The 20,288-nt window shown below is 44.9% G+C and overlaps 1 protein-coding gene across 1 annotated transcript in view; it reads left to right on the top strand.

The window, feature by feature from the left end:
• Positions 1–20,288, top strand: part of PLCH2 (phospholipase C eta 2) — a 118,985-nt gene that overhangs the window by 8,017 nt on the left and 90,680 nt on the right. Inside the window, exons 2-5 of the mRNA XM_083513372.1 lie at positions 1,290–1,436; positions 3,424–3,677; positions 4,810–4,929; positions 16,485–16,655. Of these exons, the coding sequence (XP_083369498.1) occupies positions 1,290–1,436; positions 3,424–3,677; positions 4,810–4,929; positions 16,485–16,655 (692 nt within the window). The remainder of the gene's footprint in view (positions 1–1,289; positions 1,437–3,423; positions 3,678–4,809; positions 4,930–16,484; positions 16,656–20,288) is intronic.

Here is a 20,288-nt window from a genome sequence, read left to right on the forward strand (position 1 = left end):
GCATGCAGAAGGTTTCATGATCTAAAGTGGTGTTTCCCAAACTTAGGTCTCCAGATGTTTTGGACTACAATTCCCATAATCCCTGACCACTGGTCCTGCTAGCTAGGGATGATGGGAGTTGTAGTCCAAAACAGCTGGAGACCCAAGTTTGGGAAACCCTGGTCTTAAACCCTGGAGAGCTGCCACCAACCAGTATAAGCAGGGCAGAGCAAGATGGAACAGTGGTCTGAATGGTTATAAGGCAGTTTCCTATCTATCTTCCAGTAAGTGAATGTGAATGTCATGCAAATCCAAGCATGCAAATTGTTACCATCTTATTGGACAAGAAAAAATAATGAATGCAGATGGTGCATCAAAGGTATGGAACAGGCTATAAGTACAATGAAAGTGAGGTATGTTGAAAGTTGAACAAATTAGTGGTGGGGCACTCCTTGTTGGGGGCACTGTGCAGTCTAGGGGCACTATGCAGCCCTCTCACAATTTTATTTGCTGTATTTGAATAGGCTGCTCAATTGCATTCTTAATGGATCATAAGACAAGCTATAGACTAATGCACCGGTAAATCACCAAATTGCTTTTCTTCCCAAGAGTAGGATACATTTCCACCAAACATGGATAAAACCACTTTTGGGTGGTTGATGCTTCTAGTGTTTATCTTTTGTGCATCTGCCAGTCTTTGTCCTACCACATTTAAAGCCATAGGCAGAACTAGTTTTGAGTGTTTCTTGTTCCAGCGCTTAATATGCAGTTCTTGCCCAGAATCTGCATAAGTCTTCCATCTTCCTAGTCTGGAATTCTTTTCAGCAGCTGGCTGTCTCACACTGAGATGCAGTCAGGATCCAGTGTGCTATGGAACCATGTTGCTGTTAATTTTTAATGCTTTCCCTTCTGTACTAAAAAAGAAAAGTTCTAAAGCAATTTGCCCTGGTGTGTCTTTCTCAGTTTCTATATGGTTACCAGAATGCTTACAATAATTCATGTGGCCCATGGGGTGATTCATACGACCAGACTTCTACACTTTTTTTTTTTTTTGCAGCTACTTCCTCCTTCTTCCCTTAACCATGATCACACATAAACATTGTATTGCCTTCAATGCATTTTGGCAATGCGTTCTTTTTAAAACAACAACAGCAACAACTGGATGGCTGGGTTGTTGTAGTTTAAGTGTTATCTTATGCATTTTTGGTGTGGTTTTTATACTGTAAATTGTCCTGTGATCCTGGGAATATAAATTCAATTCAATTAATTAATTATCATTTCTTTCTCTCTCATTTTCTCTCTTTGTATAGTGGAAAAATGTATGAGTTCCATGCAAGCTGGTACTCAGATGATCAAACTCCGAGGCAGTTCCAAAGGTCTTGTTCGCTTCTACTACCTGGACGAGCACAAGTCATGCATCCGCTGGAGGCCCTCGCGAAAGAACGAGAAAGCCAAAAGTAAGTGTGCGGTGCACTATGGAGGGGGCTGCCACTCCACTCACATTTCTGTGAAAGCACTTTGTTATAGGAATTCTACTGTCTTATATATATATCAAATAAACATTCATAAGTGTACAAGGCAAACACATACATAAGTATATAAACCAAGTGCCTGAAATAGTACAGGAGAACAATCCTGAAGCCATTTTGACTCTCCCAAATTGACCTCAAATATTTCTCTGCAAGGAGGAAGGAAATGGGGAAAGCTTTTCAGTTGTCTTTGGACTGTAGGGGCTTACACCTTCCTGTAAATACAGTCTGGCAAGTACCTGTTAAGCTGAGCACACTATCAATATCCATAAGAGATTCAGGAAGTATTTACCATCTCAAAGGAATGGCCAGGCTACCCAGAAAAGGCAATCAGATAAGGCATGATCAGGTATCCTGGCAAACAGGAGAGAAGCAACATGCTCAAATTTCTGCTGGGGACCACCTCTTTCTGTGGTGTATGTGTGATGTTTTTTTTGGGGGGGGGTGGTCTTGAGCTACAGGGTATGCAATTTCAAGTGTCTATAGAAGTCTATGTTCTGGGCTCCTCTCCTCCATCCCTGCATGGGGTGAGTGGGGGAGCCTGTTGCAACAGTTTAATGAAGATCAGGCTTACTAGCTGCTTTGCTTCTCAATATTCTCTGGCCTCTGTTATTTTCTCCTACCGATAGAGAACCTACATAAGGACTATACGGGCTCTTAGTCCAGGGCTCGGCAGAGCCCGAAATATTATGATTTTCTTTTTCTTTTTATGATTTTTTGTATAATTTGGGGAAGGGAAATAATAAATTATGTAAATATGTACTTATATGTATACTGATATGTTTAGCGGTATGTTTATTTGTATATTTTCTTTGTGTAATTTGAATAAAAATGTACTGGGGGGAAAAAAGGACTATACGGGCTCTTGAATACCCCATAAGGGAAAGGGGAGCATCTTTTTCTTACAACAATTTTAATTATACAAGGACTATTTCAAGATGTCCCTGAAACGAGCATTCCAGAGCACAGTGATGTTTCTCTCTGGGCATTCACCAAGCAGGATTGCACATCCAGTCTGGATTCCCTGCTGCAGGGGGCGCATCCACACGCTCAGCTGTGCGCATAAAACAACTTAACATGGGTCTTGCAAAATGCAAGGTGGTTCTTTTAAAATGAGATTCAGAAGTAATACAAAACGCAAGTGAGTGAGAAGATTAAAGATTTTTATTCTAAACAGCAAGCAATATATACATACGCAGCAAGCACTTCGATCTGCCACTTGGAAGCCCCCAATAAGTGGTGAAGTGACTCCCCCAGGTAGACTTTAGTTTGCACGACCCCACGGCCAATCAGCCCGTGCATGAGCTTCTTCCAAAAATTCTGTCCACAACCAACTGATTTATAGCTAGCCAGCCCGTGTGGCTTGCCTGACTGGCTACTTGCAGATCATTCATTACTGGCTACATGCAGATTATTCATTACCCCCCCCCCCCATGCCTCACTTTCTCAAAACAATGTCCAACATCCAAGGGGTACTCATCACTATCTCTTCTTCCTAACTGATTAGGACATTATAGGCTGTTCTCATGCCATCAAAGAACTTAAGAGACAAGGAGAAGGGGAAGGAACAGAGGCAGGAAGAGGGCAACCATGTCAGATCACTAACTCCTCAATCTACAATTTATCTTCTGGATAGATTGCCCATACAACATGTAATCTGGGGCAGGGGCCCTGAGTAACACAATCCTTGGGTTTCCAAATGATAATTGAATGCTCAGCAGCCTTGCAGTCATGTACCACAGTCTGCCAAATGGCCCCAAATCAGGTTGGGGGGAGATAAAAATCAAACTCACACTAGGTATCAAATGTGGGATGGAAATAGTTTCTTTATTCAAGAGTGAGTCTTTATTCCAACCTTTTGCATGATTGCCCAGCCCACCCCCTCACCTCCTTGCCTTACTTTATTTTTTCCCAGTCTCTATCGATTCGATCCAGGAGGTCTGTGAAGGAAAACAGTCGGAGATCTTCCAGCGCTATGCGGATGGCAGCTTTGACCCCAACTGCTGCTTCAGTATCTACTATGGAGATCACATGGAGTCTCTTGACTTGGTGTCATCCAGCGCAGGGGAAGCTCGGACGTGGATCACTGGCCTGAAGTACTTGATGGCTGGGATTAGCGATGAAGACAGCCTGTCAAAGCGTCAGAGGACTAGAGACCAGTATCCTTCAGTGGAGGGCAGGAGAGTGATGCACTGTTGGCCATACAGTTTTGATGGGCACCTTGAACACGGGTTCTTCAGTAGTCGCCTCCTTCATCCTCACTTCTGTTTCCCCTACCCATTTGCCTAACCCACACCATCACCCAGAGGAGAAAAGGGCAAAGTAAGGGAAAGATGTTGCTTCCTTTCCACATTCCTATCACTGCCAACGGTGTAGGTGAGCAGAGAGTGACATTAAATCACTGGCAACTAAGTCCTGGTCACAGTAGACCCATTGACACAAATGGACCTAAGTTAGCCATTTCTGTTAATTTCGAAGAGTCTACTCTGAGTGGGACTAACATTGGTCACAGCTCATTGTATTGCTGGAGGAGCATTTTAGGAATTCTGTATTGCACACGCTGCTTCTTCATTTGGTTTTATCTGCCTGTATTTTATAATGGGATTAAGGAATGTCATCATCATCATCATCATCATAAACAGCAGCAGCAGCAACCTCAGGGCACAGACAAGAGCAGAAGGGCGCAGGGTTGTGGTTTTTTGCAGTGGGCCCCTGGTTGGGGCCTTGGCCTTGGCAGACGTCCAACAATGCCAAACCCTGACACTGACCTTGTGGGGTGTCTAACGCGGGCAGTCAAGCATGTTCTTCCTTTGAACCCCTCCCCTCAAAAAAAAAGTTTTTATATTTTATGTCCACCAAAGCCCACAATATGTTGCATTAGTGAAGAAGGACCATTACTTCGTGGCAGTAGAAGTACTGCCATATACTGCTACTTTAGAAAGTCCCAAATCCTAACACTATCGGGTAAATCTTTTCTCAGGTAGCTAAGCTAGGAAGGACCTCCCTCTGTCCAAGGTCTTGGGGAGCCTCCCCAAGCAGCACGAGGCAAAATGGAGCAGTGGTCAAACAGCAACAGTTTGCTTGTCATGCCCACTGAATGGATGGTCCCATCTTGTGGCAGAAAGCTTGATCAGATGGCCTTCCATGATTTTGTTTCTTCCTGATTTAAGTGCTCTGTGGCTTTTGAATCCCTTTATTTCTGTAGTCCCCGGGAAGCAGCCTTCATTCCCTTCTCCTCTTTGCTTGCCGTGGCAGAGTTGTCTCCTCTCTTTTCCTTGACTCCTGCTAAATGTGGTTGAAGCAAACCTTCGACGAAGCGGACAAAAATGGCGATGGCAGCCTGAGCATCAACGAGGTGCTCCAGCTGATGCATAAGCTGAACGTCAACCTACCCCGGCAGAAAGTCAAGCAGATGTTCAAGGTAAGGGCACTCCATTCGCAGTCGCATCTCTACAAGGCAGACTGCAGGCACTCGGGGGCGATAAACTGCAATATAAACACTGAACAGACAGCTCCTTTTCCTGTTGGGCTCTTTTTATGGCTGCAGCCCTGGCAGACTTGTTTTTCTTCATCATTTCTACCACCAGATGTCCTCACTTTCATGTTTATTGTATGTTACTGGCATGCGAGTCACAAAGTGGCCACAGAAGGTGCGACCTTTATTCTCTAGGCTTAACAGTGCCCCCCTGGGAGGTGGTTAGTTTCTAGAATTACCATCAATTTTTTGCATAGCACCAAGTGTCAAGATGAGGTTTGCAGGTTCCTGATTTGTCAGAACTTGGAGAACTGTTGAGGGAATGAACCATGCTAACAATGATTGGGCTTTCCACCTCTGAAAAGCAGGAGCGCTCTCCCCTCCTGTGGGCTCCAGCAACTGGGATGCTTGTAACATCCAGAATCACAAGGGGAAGGATCTCCTCCACTCCTGGGTGCCTGCCTTCCAGCCTGCTTCTGCTCCTCATCCTCCTTTCTCCTGCTCTGGCATCTAGGGCAGCAAAGTCATGCAAGATCTTAAGGGAGGTCCCATGTCATGGAGAGACAGAAGCTGTCAGAGAGGCTTCAGAATTCAGAGCAGGAAGGGGAAATGTGGTGCAGAGAAGGCCTGACTGGTGTTCCACCTGAGCCAAAGCCCAGCGGGACAAAGGTGCTGGGAAGGTGCTCAAGGATCCAGCTGGCCACAAGGTGAACAGTGAGCCCTCAGACTGTTCCCAACTGGGGCACCCAAAAGGAATTGCCAGGCTGCATTTAGTGGGGGAATCGTGTGCAACACAACACCCTGCCAGCTGAACGATCCAGTGGTTGTGGCTATTTGTGCTCAGGGTAAAAAGGGCTCAGGGACCTGGAGACCTGGCCTTTTGATGCACCTCTGTCCCTAGGAGCCCAACGCTTGTTATGGTGGCCTTGCATCCATCATCAGAACTGCTGCATATTTCCTATTTGTTACGAGGGCGTCCGGAACACAAGGACCATCTGTTCCTCTGAAGTGTAGCTGCTGTGCTTAGCCTGTACCAATTTGTGCTCTTAGGATGATAGGCTCTGCATCTGGTGGGGTGCGGGGGGTGGGTGGGTAGGAAATCTGCCACCAGGCATACAAGGGCTGCCTCTGAAACCTGTCTCTGCATTTTGGCCCTGACCTATTTTATAATTGAATGGGGGAAGATTAAAGCAACGCTGGCAACGTGCAGCGCTATTCAAACGTCTTGTTGCGTACTTCACAACGCTGCTGGGAATTCGGACTTTTGTGGTAGGTGAATGTGTGTGTGTGTGTGGCTTCTGAAGTGCGCAGATTGCCTCAAAACAAGCCAATTCCCTGGCGTCAGCAGAATCTAAAAGTGTTGCTGGCACCAACAGAGATGCTGAGGGTTTGGGGCGGGGGAGGCAAGGAATAATTTTTCCCTCCTCAGATGCCCAAATCTGCCATTGTTTGTCCAGGTAAAGATGCTGCGCTCTGGAAGGAAAATGTGTATGTGTGTGCTGAGACTTAAAGGAGAAGGATTTCTCTTAAACAGCAGTTTTCACTTCCCCCGCAAAGCTGCTTTTGTTGATCCTTTTCAATTGATTTTCTTATATATAAAGCGGAGCTTCAGCAGCTCTGCCTGACATATCTGTTTTCCTTTGGTCTCATTGCTAGAGCTTATTGCAGATGGAAGTTCTTTAAGTCTGTAAAGACGGCCTTGCTGGATTTGATCCTCTAGCCCAGGGCTGAAGAATCTCAGACTGAACGCAACCCCCCACCACACACCTCCAGTCCTCTCTACCTGATCCCCAAGACTTTGCACCCTCTTCTAGGGATTTTGCCTTGCTGTAATGTGTTGTTGAATGGTGATGCTTCCTTGCTTGGAGGGTTGTGACTGGAGTGTCCTTGGCCACACCTGCCATTGGTTTGCAACTCCAGAAGCAATGTGACCCTCAAGCTGAAGAAGGTTCCCTGCTCAGTATGAGAAACCTGTGGCCCCAGCCTCATTTTATGTGGCCCCTGACACCTTCCAAAGTGGTTCATTCATTTCTCCCTTGCTTCAGTTCCTTGCCTCTCTGGCTCCTGTTTGTGTGTACACCAAAGTAAGAAATGGTTTTTAACTGCTTTCCAAGACAGCAGCTGTGCTGGTCTATTGCATTTCTTTTTAATCCCCAGCATACCTATTTGTGAAATGAGACATACTACTGGGTAGACCTGCAAAGGATTGAGACTAGTAATATAACAACAACAACAACAACAACAACAACAACAACAACAACAACAACAACAACAACAACAACAACTAATAAATTGTTTATACCTCGCCCATCTGGCTGGGTTTCCCCAGCCACTCTGGACAGCTCCCAACTGAATATTAAGAACACAATACAGCATTAAACATTAAAAACTTCCCTAAACAGGGCTGCCTTCAGATGTCTTTTAAAAGTAAGATAGTTGCTTATTTCCTTGACATCTGATGGGAGCAGGCGCCACTACCGAGAAGGCCCTCTGCCTGGTTCCTTGTAACCTCACTTCTCGCAGTGAAGGAACTGCCAGAAGGCCCTCGGCACTGGACTAGTAATCTGGACGTGGCTAAAGTTAAAACTGAAGCAGGGCAATCTTTTTCTGTCTTAGTTAATCTACAGCGCTTTTCTCCTCATCTGCTGTTGGCTCTGCAGTCTCCAACAGATTGTCCTAGGGAGCAGTGAAAGCTAGTCCATGAGTGTACCAAACAGGGCACTGCTTCACCAACCTCAAGTCTGCCCTCAACCGGACTCATGGGCTGGAAGTGACCGACCAAGCCCTTCCTGATCTGAACAGGAAATATGCAATATTCTCTTTCTCATCTCCCTGATGTTGCCTGTAGTTGCTCTTGCTTCTGTCTCCCTGTTTGTGTGAGCTCCCAAAGCTTGCTCCTTACATCTTATTACTCTGAAATAGGGATGTTTTGGAAATTATGTCAGAAGTGGGAGCATATAATGCTGCAATTTGCAGGCCTGTCTGAGGTCAGGAATGGAAATCACACAAGCAAATTTGAGCAGTATTCAACTATTGCCATGCTTGTTTTTAGTCTGCAAACATTATACTGTATAAATAATTGTGTTGTTTTCCCCCCTGCCTTGTTTTCGATGCTCCCCTTCCTTTGAAATGCATGGAGAATAATCGAGTTAGTTTCAGTCATAGCAGATAGCAAGATGAATAATGTGGGTTTTAGTGGAAGTCAATCTGTGGAGGAAAAGAAACAAGACTGAACAGGATGGGCACCTCTGCCTCTTTCCATCCCTTCTCTGAAACAACCGAAGCCTTGAACCTCTCACACGTAATAGTTCTTTCACAATCTCTTCCTTGATTTCCCTTCCTTTATGCACAGACCCAACGGCCTCTTTAAAAATTACCGCTGATGTGTAACACGACAGTGTTGTCTATTAAATTGTACAGAGCTTCAGAGGCTCCCGTAGCATACGGACATTATTAGCCTCCCCACACCATTAAGTTTCCTTCCAGCATACCCTGTTCGTTTAATCATAGGGCCTGAACAGTATTGAGGCCACTAGAATCCAAAGGGGGAACTTGGAACATAGGAAGTTACCTTATCCAACCATCTAGTTATATGCTGACTGACAATGGTTCTCCAGAATTACAGACATGGGTCTTTCCTTGCCTAACCTGGAGATGCCAGATATTGAACCTGGGACCTTCTGCATGCAAAGCAAATGCTCTACTGCTGAGCTACAAGTCTTCCTAACTCAAACTGCACCTCTGCTGTGAGCAGATCATGTTTAATAAACTGTCTTTTTTCACACACACTCCGTTTATGCTGTTCTAGCAAATACCGACCCTGCAGAGGTAGCAGCATGGAAAACTAAATATAAAACCCATTACAATCTGAGGATTAAGAAATGAAATGCTCGCATCTGTAAAAAGAAATAGCGAGGGTGGAGGGTAACAAGAATTAAAACGGAGAAACCAGAGGAATGGATATATGGATTATCACTAAGTGCCCATTAGAGCCTTTCAAATTAGCTCCATCGGTTCTCCAAAAGTGACTTTTTAGATTCATGGGAAAGCAGAATGTATGTTTTCCCTATAAAAATGCACTTGTGAAAAATCCATGACAGTTTATATTAGAGCAGAATACAAACTGGTGTTTTGCTCAGGCTTTTGTATGTATCTATTTAGGAAGGCAAAGCCAGGTACTGATTGTGGGGAAGAATGGTTTTTCCAATTTATCCCCCTCCCACTTACTGGGATCCAGCTTCAGTTTATTGGTTCTCATTCAGTCCATCACCAACCCCAAACACTGATCCAGGACTTTCATAGCACCACCTGATTCAGATGGTCACACTCTACCAGCCCTCTACCAGGTAGTCCAGCAGGACAACCAAGGCCGGTTTGATCCCAAAACCAGACCTGAAGCCAAAAATGGATGAGATAATTGGTATCTGTGCTTTCCCATTTCTGCATTAATCTGCTTTAAAAATAATAATAATCCACATTTAAATCAGTATTTAAAATGTATTTTCTTTAACACTTTTCTTCTAAATGTATTTCCTCTCCAAATATGCACATTTAACATTTTTTTTTATTGTTCTATGAGCCCAAGACCAGGTCTCAACGTTCTGAGAATAACATTAATTGAGTGGATAGTTATATACAAATCTGCACATTCGTCTGGGAGGGGAAGATTAGAACAGTTCATCCCAGAATTCATGAAGACCAAATTCCACAGGCATCTCTGCTTGTATAGACACTGGCCTAACTATCTTTTTTTGTGGTGCCATTCTTACATCAATCCTAAGAAACCACATGAAAGGATGAAATGAATGAGGGTTCAGTTTTAGAGCCAGGCACCCTTAGAAACGTAGATCCTTTCATTCAGCTGAATGGTTGCTATTAATTGAAGTCAGCTCAGTGTCTGGCTTTCAGCCCTGGCTCTACCTGGATTGGGGGTGGGGCGTTGAATGCTCTGCATGGTTCTTTATTTTCTTTCATTAATTCTCTGTCTGGCTTGACGAACATGAGAGACAGTTCACTTTTTAGTTCATTATTAGAAAACTTTCCGCATATGATATTAGGGTGGTTTGGGTTCATCCCCTCCCCTTTCTCTAGCTTGCCTGGTCTCCTTTAGCTATTAACCTCGTTGGAACTAAAATCGCAGTGGGTGAAAATGAGACAAGGCACCATTGTGCAGTGGAGGCCCATGGAAAGCGAAAAGGGTATTGAAGTGGCTAGATATCTGTTAACTGGGGAAAGTGCCATAGCTCAGCGACACTTCAGTTGGAAGGGATCTTAAGGTAAAGGACCCCTGACAGTTAAGTCCAGGCGCGAACAACTCTGGAGTTGCGGCGCTCATCTCACTTTACTGGCCGAGGGAGATGACTAAGCTGCTTCTGGTGAAACCAGAGCAGTGCACGGAAACACCATTTACCTTCCCGCCGGAGTGGTACCTATTTATCTACTTGCACTTTGATGTGCTTTTGAACTGCTAGGTTGGTAGGAGCAGGGACCGAGCAATGGGAGCTCACTGTGTTGTGGGGATTTGAACTGCCGACCTTCCGATCGGCAAGCCCTAGACTCAGTGGTTTAGACCACAGCGCCACCCACTTCCAGTTGGAAGGGATCTTAGAAGCCATCTAGTCCAATCCTCCTTTCTCAAGACAGGCTGTGCAATTCAGGGTACAACCAGAGCATCCCTGACAGATAGCTATCTAGCATCTGCTTAGATACCTCCAGTAAAGGAGTGCCCATCACCTTCTGATGCAGTCTTACTTTCCCACTGCCCAGCAACTCTTCCCATTAGGATGTTGCTCCTAAAGGTTTGGCAAAAAAACCTTCAATTTCCAGCAGTTTGACTTCGCCCCCAAAAGTGCATTTCTCCATTGTCTCCCAAGACAGATGGATGCCAACTAACCACATTCTAGTCCTACCTGCTGAGGCAACAGAGGCAAAATTAGTTCCATCCTGTATGCGGCAGCCATTCAGATATTTGAAGGCTACTCTAAAGCCTCCTGCTATTGTCTCATCTCAGTGCTAAACATGCTTGGCTCTTTCAACATTGTTCATAGGACTTGGCTTCCAGACCCCTCACTCTCCTCTGGGCATGCTCCCGTTGGCATTCAAACCTGGGCACTTTGTTCCAGATGTGGCCTGAACATCACAGACATTTTGCATGCAGAAGGTACCAGACTGAGTCCCTCACACCTCCAGCGAAAAGTATCTCAGGTGATGGCAGTAGTAGATGGTGTGGTGGGCAGAGGTGCCTATCTGACCTCCTGGCAGGTGATTCACTGCTGCTTACTGGGAGGGAGGAGGGGAGTGCAAATTCACCTAGGTGAGTCAACCCAGCAACCCTCCCTGCTTCTCCTTTTCCTGGTAAGCAGCAGCGACGTGGCTGCTGGGAAGCCAGGTATGTGCCCTTACCCCACCATCTTCTACTGGGGGATGGGAAGGGCCTCTGCCTGAGAACATTGCTTTTTGGTGCATCATACTGAGGCCTTGTTTGTGCATGCCTATTCATCACTTGATGCCTGCAGCCTCAAGCGATGACTTGCTTGTGTGAAAGGTCCGTCACAGATGCAATGGCTCAGGTAGAGTATTTAATGACTCCTTTTCACAGCACTCCCAGTATCTGAAAATAGATTCCTCCTGAGGTGGAATTTTGCTCCAATTTTTTTTTTTTAGGAGCTCCATTGAAAGCCTTTGAGGGTGCTGGGTTGGTGATCTCTGTCGTAGAATGAAGTCTGCATCTGTTGAGAGCTGCTGTCCGTGGTGCTGATTCCATATCTTCACCCGAGAAGTCAACAGAAATCTTAAAAAAAAAAAAAAGACAGCTTTTATGACAGCAGGCTGAAATGGGGGAATGGGAGCAGTATTTGGCATTGTAGACGCCCAAGGTATGAGTGAATGAGGAGGAGCTACAGCCATAGATTACATTTTCTTTCTCCCTAACAACCCCACAAGGTTAGACAGCGACAGCAAATGACTGAATTTCAGCTAGTAATCCTCATGGCTGAGTACAGGATTCGAACTTGTGTCTCCTGGGAACAAGTTCAGCTCTCCAGCAACCACCACACTGGCTCTCCAACTGTTGGATTGTAATGGGAGAAGATCCAGCTTCATCTAAAGGGGGAAAACAGCTCGTCTCTTTCGGAATATCTGTCAAATGGGGAAAAGGATAATTAACACTGACATGCGAAGGTTGCAGAGGATGACAGGATGGATGGGTGATAGGGCTGTTGTACCACCAGTATGTCCAACTCCCAGTCTTCCTACCTGGCATCATCTGTGCAAGTGACCCTTCAACTGAGCCGTCAGCTCCCCAATACCTCGTTACATTGCCCAAAGACAACTTGACCATGTTTCACCCAATAAAGTGTCTGAAGTGTCAAGTCCTGAAGGCGGGCACTTAATTTTCTGTGCTTTGTCACATGACCCTTTCCTTTATCTCTTGGCAGCCACTTGGTTTTAATTGAAACTTCAGCAAGGCAAAGCTGCAGACTGAAGCTCTGCAGCCATGATCAGAACTGCACCCTCTGTTTGGGAGCTGACGATGCTCTGTCTGTTCTGGATGAATGGCTTATTTCTCTCTCCCCCCCCCCATTATGCCCTCGAGCCCCCTTGCTCCACGTTTATTGACTCTGTTTGGTCTTCTCTGGTGGAACATGATGTAGATTTGCTCTCTTAGTGGAGCGAGCTTTGCGTATATCTGGCTTTGTTCTTTTTATTTCTTTTTTCATGTACCGAGGGCTTCTTTAGATGGGAGGAAATGGATCGGTTTTGACGTTTAAAAAAGTGGGCCTCTTTTGTTGGTGTTTTTTTCCCCTCCCCCTTTTCTGCAGCATCCTTGATAATATATTTGCAATATGCAAGGTTGAGCATATCCCTCTGAGCTTCTTAATGTAGTTACTTATTTATTGTTGAGTTGGTGGAGGCTTTTTGGGATGTAAGGATGGTGTGGGTGTTATGTGAGTTATCCCTTATGTATAGTGATTGTGCTGTGAAAAAGAAGTGTGTGTGTGTGTGTGTGTGTGTGTGTGTGTGTGTGTGTGTTTGTGTGTTGAAACTTGCTGTATTTGGAAAACTAGTGCCTCATGGTAAGGACTAGCCTGGCATAAGAGCTGTGAGTGGCTGCTGGGATGAGGGCAGGATTGATGCATTGCCCACTGCCCCTCAACACAGGAACATAAGAGGAGCCTGCTGGATCAGACAGTGGTCCATCGGGTCCATTATTCCATTTTCATAGCATCCTGTCCTCAACCTTCCTTCCAAGTCCTCAGAAAGGAGCAGGTTCTGCTGTCCCTGGTGGCTAGAAATGGGAGAGAGATTAGGTCACATTAGCATTTACAGGTGAACCTATCAAGTTCACACTTTTCCAAAGCAATGCATGAGCAGAAATACACCCACCTTCAAAGTTCAAACTTCTCCAAAATTTGCAGTGCTGTTGTCCAGCCAAGTAATGTGTACAAAAATGCATATGCTAATGATAAGTGTCCATTAAACTATAAGGAGCGTCTCCACCCCCGTAGTTCAACCTGGACACTGAGGTACAGCACCGAGGGCCTTCTGGCGGTTCCCTCACTGTGAGAAGCTAAGTTATAGGGAACCAGGCAGAGGGCCTTCTTGGTAGTGGCGCCCGCCCTGTGGAACACCCTCCCATCAGAGGTCAAAGAAATAAACAACTATCTGATGTTTAGAAGACATCTGAAGGCAGCCCTGTTTAGGGAAGTTTTTAATGACTGATGTTTTAATGTATTTTTAATATTTTGTTGGAAGCTGCCCAGAGTGGCTGGGGAAACCCAGCCACATGGGAGGGGTATAAATATTACTACTACTACTACTACTACTACTACAGTATATGTTAGTGAAAATAGCATACAAAATGCTTTACATTAGAGGAAATTGCTTTGTAAAAAAATTGTGTATTTGGAGAAATGTGTATATTAGGGCTGATGTGCATACTGATGTGGAAGTGTGGAGAACTGAGCGTGACCTTGGAAAAATGAGAAAACAGTTTTGACGAATTTGCCCATGCCTGGCCTGCACAGAGCCCTCCTCCACCACCGTGTGCCCAGTTCTCCAATGATCCACCTCAATAACCTTACTCCTGGACATCTTAATCTATGCATGTCCACTGAGGTCTCCCTGTCTGTAGCATGAGACATCTTCCTTGGTAGATGGAGTATCTCCTTGAACAGTGCAACATCACTTTCCTAATCTTGAGTCAGATCATTAGCCAACTGGCTAACCAAGAACAGTGTGTGTGTGTGTGTGTAAGTAATCTGGTCAAAGTGCCATCTGATGAGACCCCTCCTGTATCAGGGAGTAGCAGTGAACAATACCAACACTCCAAGGCTGGCTTGGTGACACCCTTTTAATTTCCCACAGAGCCCTTGAGTGCCTGATATAGCAAGCGCCGGGGCAAGTGACCCAGCTGGCTGTCTTGGGGACTACAGGGCAAGTGTTAGCATTTGTGGATCTTGCTTGGGTCTTGGCAAGTGCCTGGGGATACTATGTGCTGGTTTTGAGAACATGGGAGCATAAGAAGCTGCCTTATATTGAGTCAAACCATTGGTCCATCTAGCATTGGTCATTGGTGGTGACTGGCAGCAGCAGCTCTATGGGGTTTCAGAAAGGGCTTTCTCCTACCTGGAGATGCCAGGGATTGAACCTGGCACATTCTGCATGCAAAGCAGATGCTCTGCCACTGAGCTATAAACCAGAGCCTGCTGGCCACACTGGTGTGAGACTGGAGGGTAGGCTTCCTTGCAGCTTCCTGGGCCACCCCAGTGGATGGATACATCAGCCAGTCTGATATCTGCTTCAGGAGAAAAACCCAAGCCCTGGTTTCCCATGGGCTGGTTGCTTTTATTACTGGGCCACCACATTTTAAGGAGGACATCTTAGGCTAGATGGCCTAAAAAGGTTCTTTTCAACTCTTTGATTCTATACTAATCAACAAAGCTCCAAGTTGCTTTAATTTATTGTAGAAGAAAGAGAAGGGGCATTAGGAACCTTTTGTGTTTAATGATGCTTATTTGTTACATAAGTGAGAGAGAGCTCTTGTATATTCTGGGGCACATCAAAAGCTTCAGTGTGTTGGAGTTGCTTGCTATTAAATGCCAGCAGATGCTAATGGAGTGTGAAGCTTTGCATAATGACAGCACTGAAAACAGAATCAGATGTTTTGCAGTCAAAGAAGGTGAATCAATGATCAGTAGGATGAGGGGGAAATGCCTAGCAGAAGCAACAAACGCAGTTAAAAGCTGCAATGAGAAATCCGTTAATGCCCATTGATTTACATTTGTGAATTGCACAGACAAAAGTGAATTCCAGCCTGCTTGGAGATGGCAGCAGAGCTTGATTAAGAAGTGACCATCTTGGCAGCCCTGCAGATCTGCCAGAAATCTGTTTTTCCCCACAATAACACCCATCCCAGTTGAGACATCAAAAGCGGTGATTAGGAAATGCCGTAATTGGGGAGAAGTTCCCTCTTTGATGAAGAGGGCTAACTTAGATCTCCACTCAATATACAAGCATCTTTTTATAATTAGTGCGGTGACAAAACAGAACTAGGATAAAAGCATTTTTAAAGTTTGTGTACTCGCATTATAATCCAGGAATATCTTTCCCAACCTGGTGCCCTCCAGTTGTTGTTAGGCAACTACTCCTATAAAGTGAGTTGTAGTCAAATATCTGGAGGGCATCAACATCTGGAGGGTAACATCTGGGGGAGGCTGGACTAGGGTGGGCTCATCAGAATATGGGTTCACCAGGAGGAACTTCAGAACCCATGTGCAAGGCCATGATTGAGGCCTGTCAAGTAATAATAAAGAAGAGGATGACTCTGAGCACGTACAGAATTATATTCCCTCACTACTTAATAACCACAACTATTCCAAATATATGTAAGATTGGAGTGGAGATTTCAAGATCAATGGATGCAGTTTCTATCCTGGGTTTATCCTAACTGGGGCCAAACCACTGAATACATTTGAGGAGAGAAGGACCAGGCTGCTATTTCAACAGTTTTTGGGGGGTGGGGGAGTCTGTGGAAAGTCCACAGTAGATGCCCACAGTTCTGCAGAAAGAAATGGCATCCTTACTGTCCGCTGCCAGTTTTTACCAAGAATACCCTGGGAACACACCACATTCTAAAAGATGGGAACAACAGCCATTAGGAGGACCACTGAAAATGGTCAGCACTCCTGGGAGGAAAATCTGTTCCTCCCTCACCCTGGTGGGGTGCAAAAATCTGCCCCAGATTCACTACCTGCAAACTGTGGGGAGTGGGTGGGTAATTTTTGGAGCCATTTTCAGTCCCACTCTCCCCCCAGCACAACCCGTTTTGGAAGTTAAATACTGGAATTCGGTCTTGGGCTATATAGGAACTGGGTTCGTTTTACTCTCCACGTAGCTTAGCATTCTAAACTTCTGCTGTAGTTGTTGGTCTGCTCACCGTGTTGCTTCTCAGGGGACAAGATGGAAGCCTGCTAATTGCAAATGTCCCTCTGTGCCACCAGGAGGCAGACACAGATGACAACCAAGGAACTTTGGACTTTGAAGAGTTCTGCGCCTTCTATAAGATGATGTCGACCCGCCGGGACCTGTATCTTCTCATGCTCACCTACAGCAACCACAAGGACTATTTGGATGTGGATGACCTCAAACGCTTCCTTGACACTGAGCAAAAGGTAAGCATTGGGGGTTCACTCCTCAATCCTTTCTAAGGGTGTGAGAAGGCATTGTTATGCCTCGCATTCGCTGCGTTACAGACCTGATTCCATTCCGCTGCAGTTGGAATGCCAACCAATGCAGAAACAGGGTGAACTGAATTTAAGCATGGGAAAATAAGAAACTGAAATCGACAGGTTTGTCAGTGCCTAGGCATGATCCTGCCCAAACTTATGTATTGTCGCTTCCCAACTTCTCCCCTGGCAGGAAGGCTGGGATTTGGGTGGGAAGCTTGTGCAATGGAAGCAAGTAGCATCATGGCTTCCTTTAACCTTAAGAAAAGGGACAGGCTGGTCACCACCCTTCCGAAAGAGATTTCACATTTTCTGCTACAAAGTGAGCTTTGCAATGTCTGCTCTATTATTCTCAGTGTGATTTTTTAAATTTTATTTTTTGCCTCCATTAAAATACATATTGAACACCAAAGTCACCTATGAAGAGAAGGTCACCCCTGAAGATCTGGGAACTTGTCCAAGCATTTGCAGACAAACATATAAATCATCTTGAGGCGTTTCTTTGGGGGGGGGAACCCTCCACAAACAAATCCTTCCAAATATTGATAGTCCCCAATAATGGCATGGATATTTGAGGGAGGAATAAGGAATAACTTGGTTTCTTCTGGACCATGTAGCTTGTTCGTTGAAACAAGAATAAAGCATACAAACTGTAGTCCTCTTCTCTTGCAAATAAGACATATACCACTGTCCTACTCTCACCATGAATCCATGCCCACAAATTCCTGATGATGAAATACTTGTCTTTGGATGGCCTTCTGTTCAGCTTGGTGTGGGCAGGCTAACACTGGGGCAAATGGAGGACCGACCCACAACCTCAGTGCTGACTTTGGAATATAAAGCTTTTTACAACTAGGGACCAGGATACCTGAAAGATCATCTCGCCCCTTATATAAATCTATCACTACTCTCTGCAGAGGAGGGCCTTCTGCAGATGCCTTCTCACCAGGGAATACAGGAGAATATAGAATTCAGAATTTTACTGCTGTGGTACCTACTCTTTGTAATTGCTCCCATTTAATATTAGACAGGTTCCATCTTTATTTGTCTTTTTAGCACTTGCTGAAGACCTTCCTTTCCCAACAAGTCTTCTAAGTAGAGGTCTTACCGCATCAACATTGGAATTGTTTTAAAGATGTTCTATGGTTGGTTTGGTTTTTTTCAATGGCTTGTGTGTTTGCTGCCCTGTGCTCCTTTGAGAAGAAGGCAGGATAGAAATTTAATAACTAAATACAATCATTATAGCTTACTTTTTGTGGGCTGCAGTCCACTTCATCAGTTAGTTACATGTCTACATTTATACCATATGGCATGGATTGTAAACAGTGAAATCAGAGGAAGTTTTGTGGTTACCCAAATTCTGGGTATTTGCCCTCAAAGACCAAAAAAATTAAAAATAATAATAAAAAAAGAGTTCAGATTTTTAGTTTGGGCAGACTTCACCACACTCAGCAGTCTTCTCCAGAAGAGCTTTCATTCTGGACTGGAACCTAATGGCAAGTATGCTTCTTCTTAATGCTCTCATAAAAACCCAAATACATTTGCCAGCTTTTAATCCTGGCATTTAAAGGCACTTTTTGATAATAAAACACTGAGTACCACCTAGCAGATCTGGCTTGCAGTTATTTATGCATTGCCAATTAAATGGCAGTCAACTAACATCACAGCTCTCTGTTGTAACGTTTGCACCGCACTATCAAATTTACAATTTTGTTTTCTGCATTACAAGAACTAAAAAACTAAAAAAAAAAAAAAGCAAGGTCTTACACTTTCCTGCATTGCCGCATTTATATCTAGGCATGGCTGGATACTGATGAAAGGTGCCAGATCTTGTTTTCTAATGTTTGTGCAAAGCTCTCATAAAAAGCAAATAAACCTGCTGCTGTTTATGCCTCTGGCAAAAATTAAGTGGCATATTCCCCTACACAAAACCTCCCCTAGGCTTCTTGTGCCAGGTAAGTGCATAAATATGATTTCAATAGAAAGAATGTTGGGTCTTTTGCTGCTTTATTGTAACATTTAGATTGGAGGCTGCGAATTCATTAACTTTGCATTGGTCTAAAAGCCAGGGGGTTTCCCCTCTCTAAACATGCACAGAACAATTCCAGCAAATTAACCATCTGAATTTAATAGTGGTGCCAGAAAATACTTCTTCTGCCCTACCTGCTGTAATTAATCTGAACGACTTGCTTAACCCCAAGATTTACATTTAAATGCCTGGAAACTGTGAAGCAATTATAGGCTTTCTCCAGCTAAGTTCTGTGCAGAGTAGGTCCGTTGAAATGAATGAACCTTATTCATGCATATCGATTAACTTCAAAGGATCTTCTCTGAAAAGGACTGGAGCTGGATTCAACTGTTTGATATCAGTGCCTCTGAGCATGTCTAGAAATCCTTTCTCTCACCACTGAATATACAGAGCTGAACCTGCCTTCAAAAGTCGAGCAGTGGAATCCCCCCCCCCCCCATAATCCAGGTTTTCTGCCATTCCTCTGTGGTACATTAGTGCCCTGCATTGGGCAGTGGGGACACCTTGCTGTGAGTTTTCTTCTCCACTCTCTTCCTAAAGAACTCTCCATCTGCTTTTTCATGGTCTGTTGGAGATTCTAAATGTGTCCTTTGCTCAGATGATAATCTTGTATTTGTGACTGCTGCCCTTCTAAACAAGTTAGCATTGGTTTCCGTGTCACTGGGCTATTGATCCTCCTAATGCTGAGAAGGGAGGGGGAATCGAATCTCGCTGCATGTTTGGGTCTGTGTAGATAATCATCAGGAGATACACCAGGTGCTTTTACTTCCTGCTTGCCACCTTTCTGAGGGACGGTCCCACTGAGTTTCTGCAGTCATGTGTGAACTAGTACAAAATGTCTCCCAGCCCTCTTTCCTTCCTTTAACCCCCCCATTTGGGTCCGATGAGTTATTGACTTTGTTCTGCTCACCCCACTCTTCCTCACCCCCTCTTCTCTTTCTTGCCCCCCCCTTCTCAGCCTCACCACTGTGCTTCTTCCCCCACACCACATATTTTCACATCTAAAGGCTACAGAAATGCATAGGCAAATATATAAATGGTAGGGCTGGCCTAATGCATTTTGGGAGCTGAGGCGAACCACAAAATAGCAGCCCCCCTTCCCCATCAGGGAAGAAGGGATAAGTGAAGCAACAACATTAGCAATAATGGCTGGTGTCCATTGTGACTAGTAGGGCAGGAGGCAAGAAGGCTAACTGTGGGCGGAGCCAGAGCCAATGGCTGGTGGAACCAACTAACTCTTGCTCTGTGCCCATCCTCCTTCCTGCTAAGTTCTGCAAAAGCAACACTGGCAGTCAGTGAGGAGGAGGTTGGCATCTGGTGCCATCACCTGGACTGGCTGTAAGGAGAAAGGCAGGTGGAGGCTGGCTGAGAACCAAGTGAGTTTGGTGGAGCAGAGACACACCTGTCCTAATGGACCTGTGTCTCCACAAGGTAAATGTGTCCCTAGGCTGTACCACATCAGACTGCAGCTGGTGTTGTACATTACTGAGTATTCTTCCAATCTGCCAAAATACAGGTGGGTGCCTGTTCCTTCGTTTGAATCGGTATCA

Source organism: Podarcis liolepis (assembly GCF_965112155.1).
Source record: "Podarcis liolepis genome assembly, chromosome: 7".
Taxonomy (NCBI): domain Eukaryota; kingdom Metazoa; phylum Chordata; class Lepidosauria; order Squamata; family Lacertidae; genus Podarcis; species Podarcis liolepis.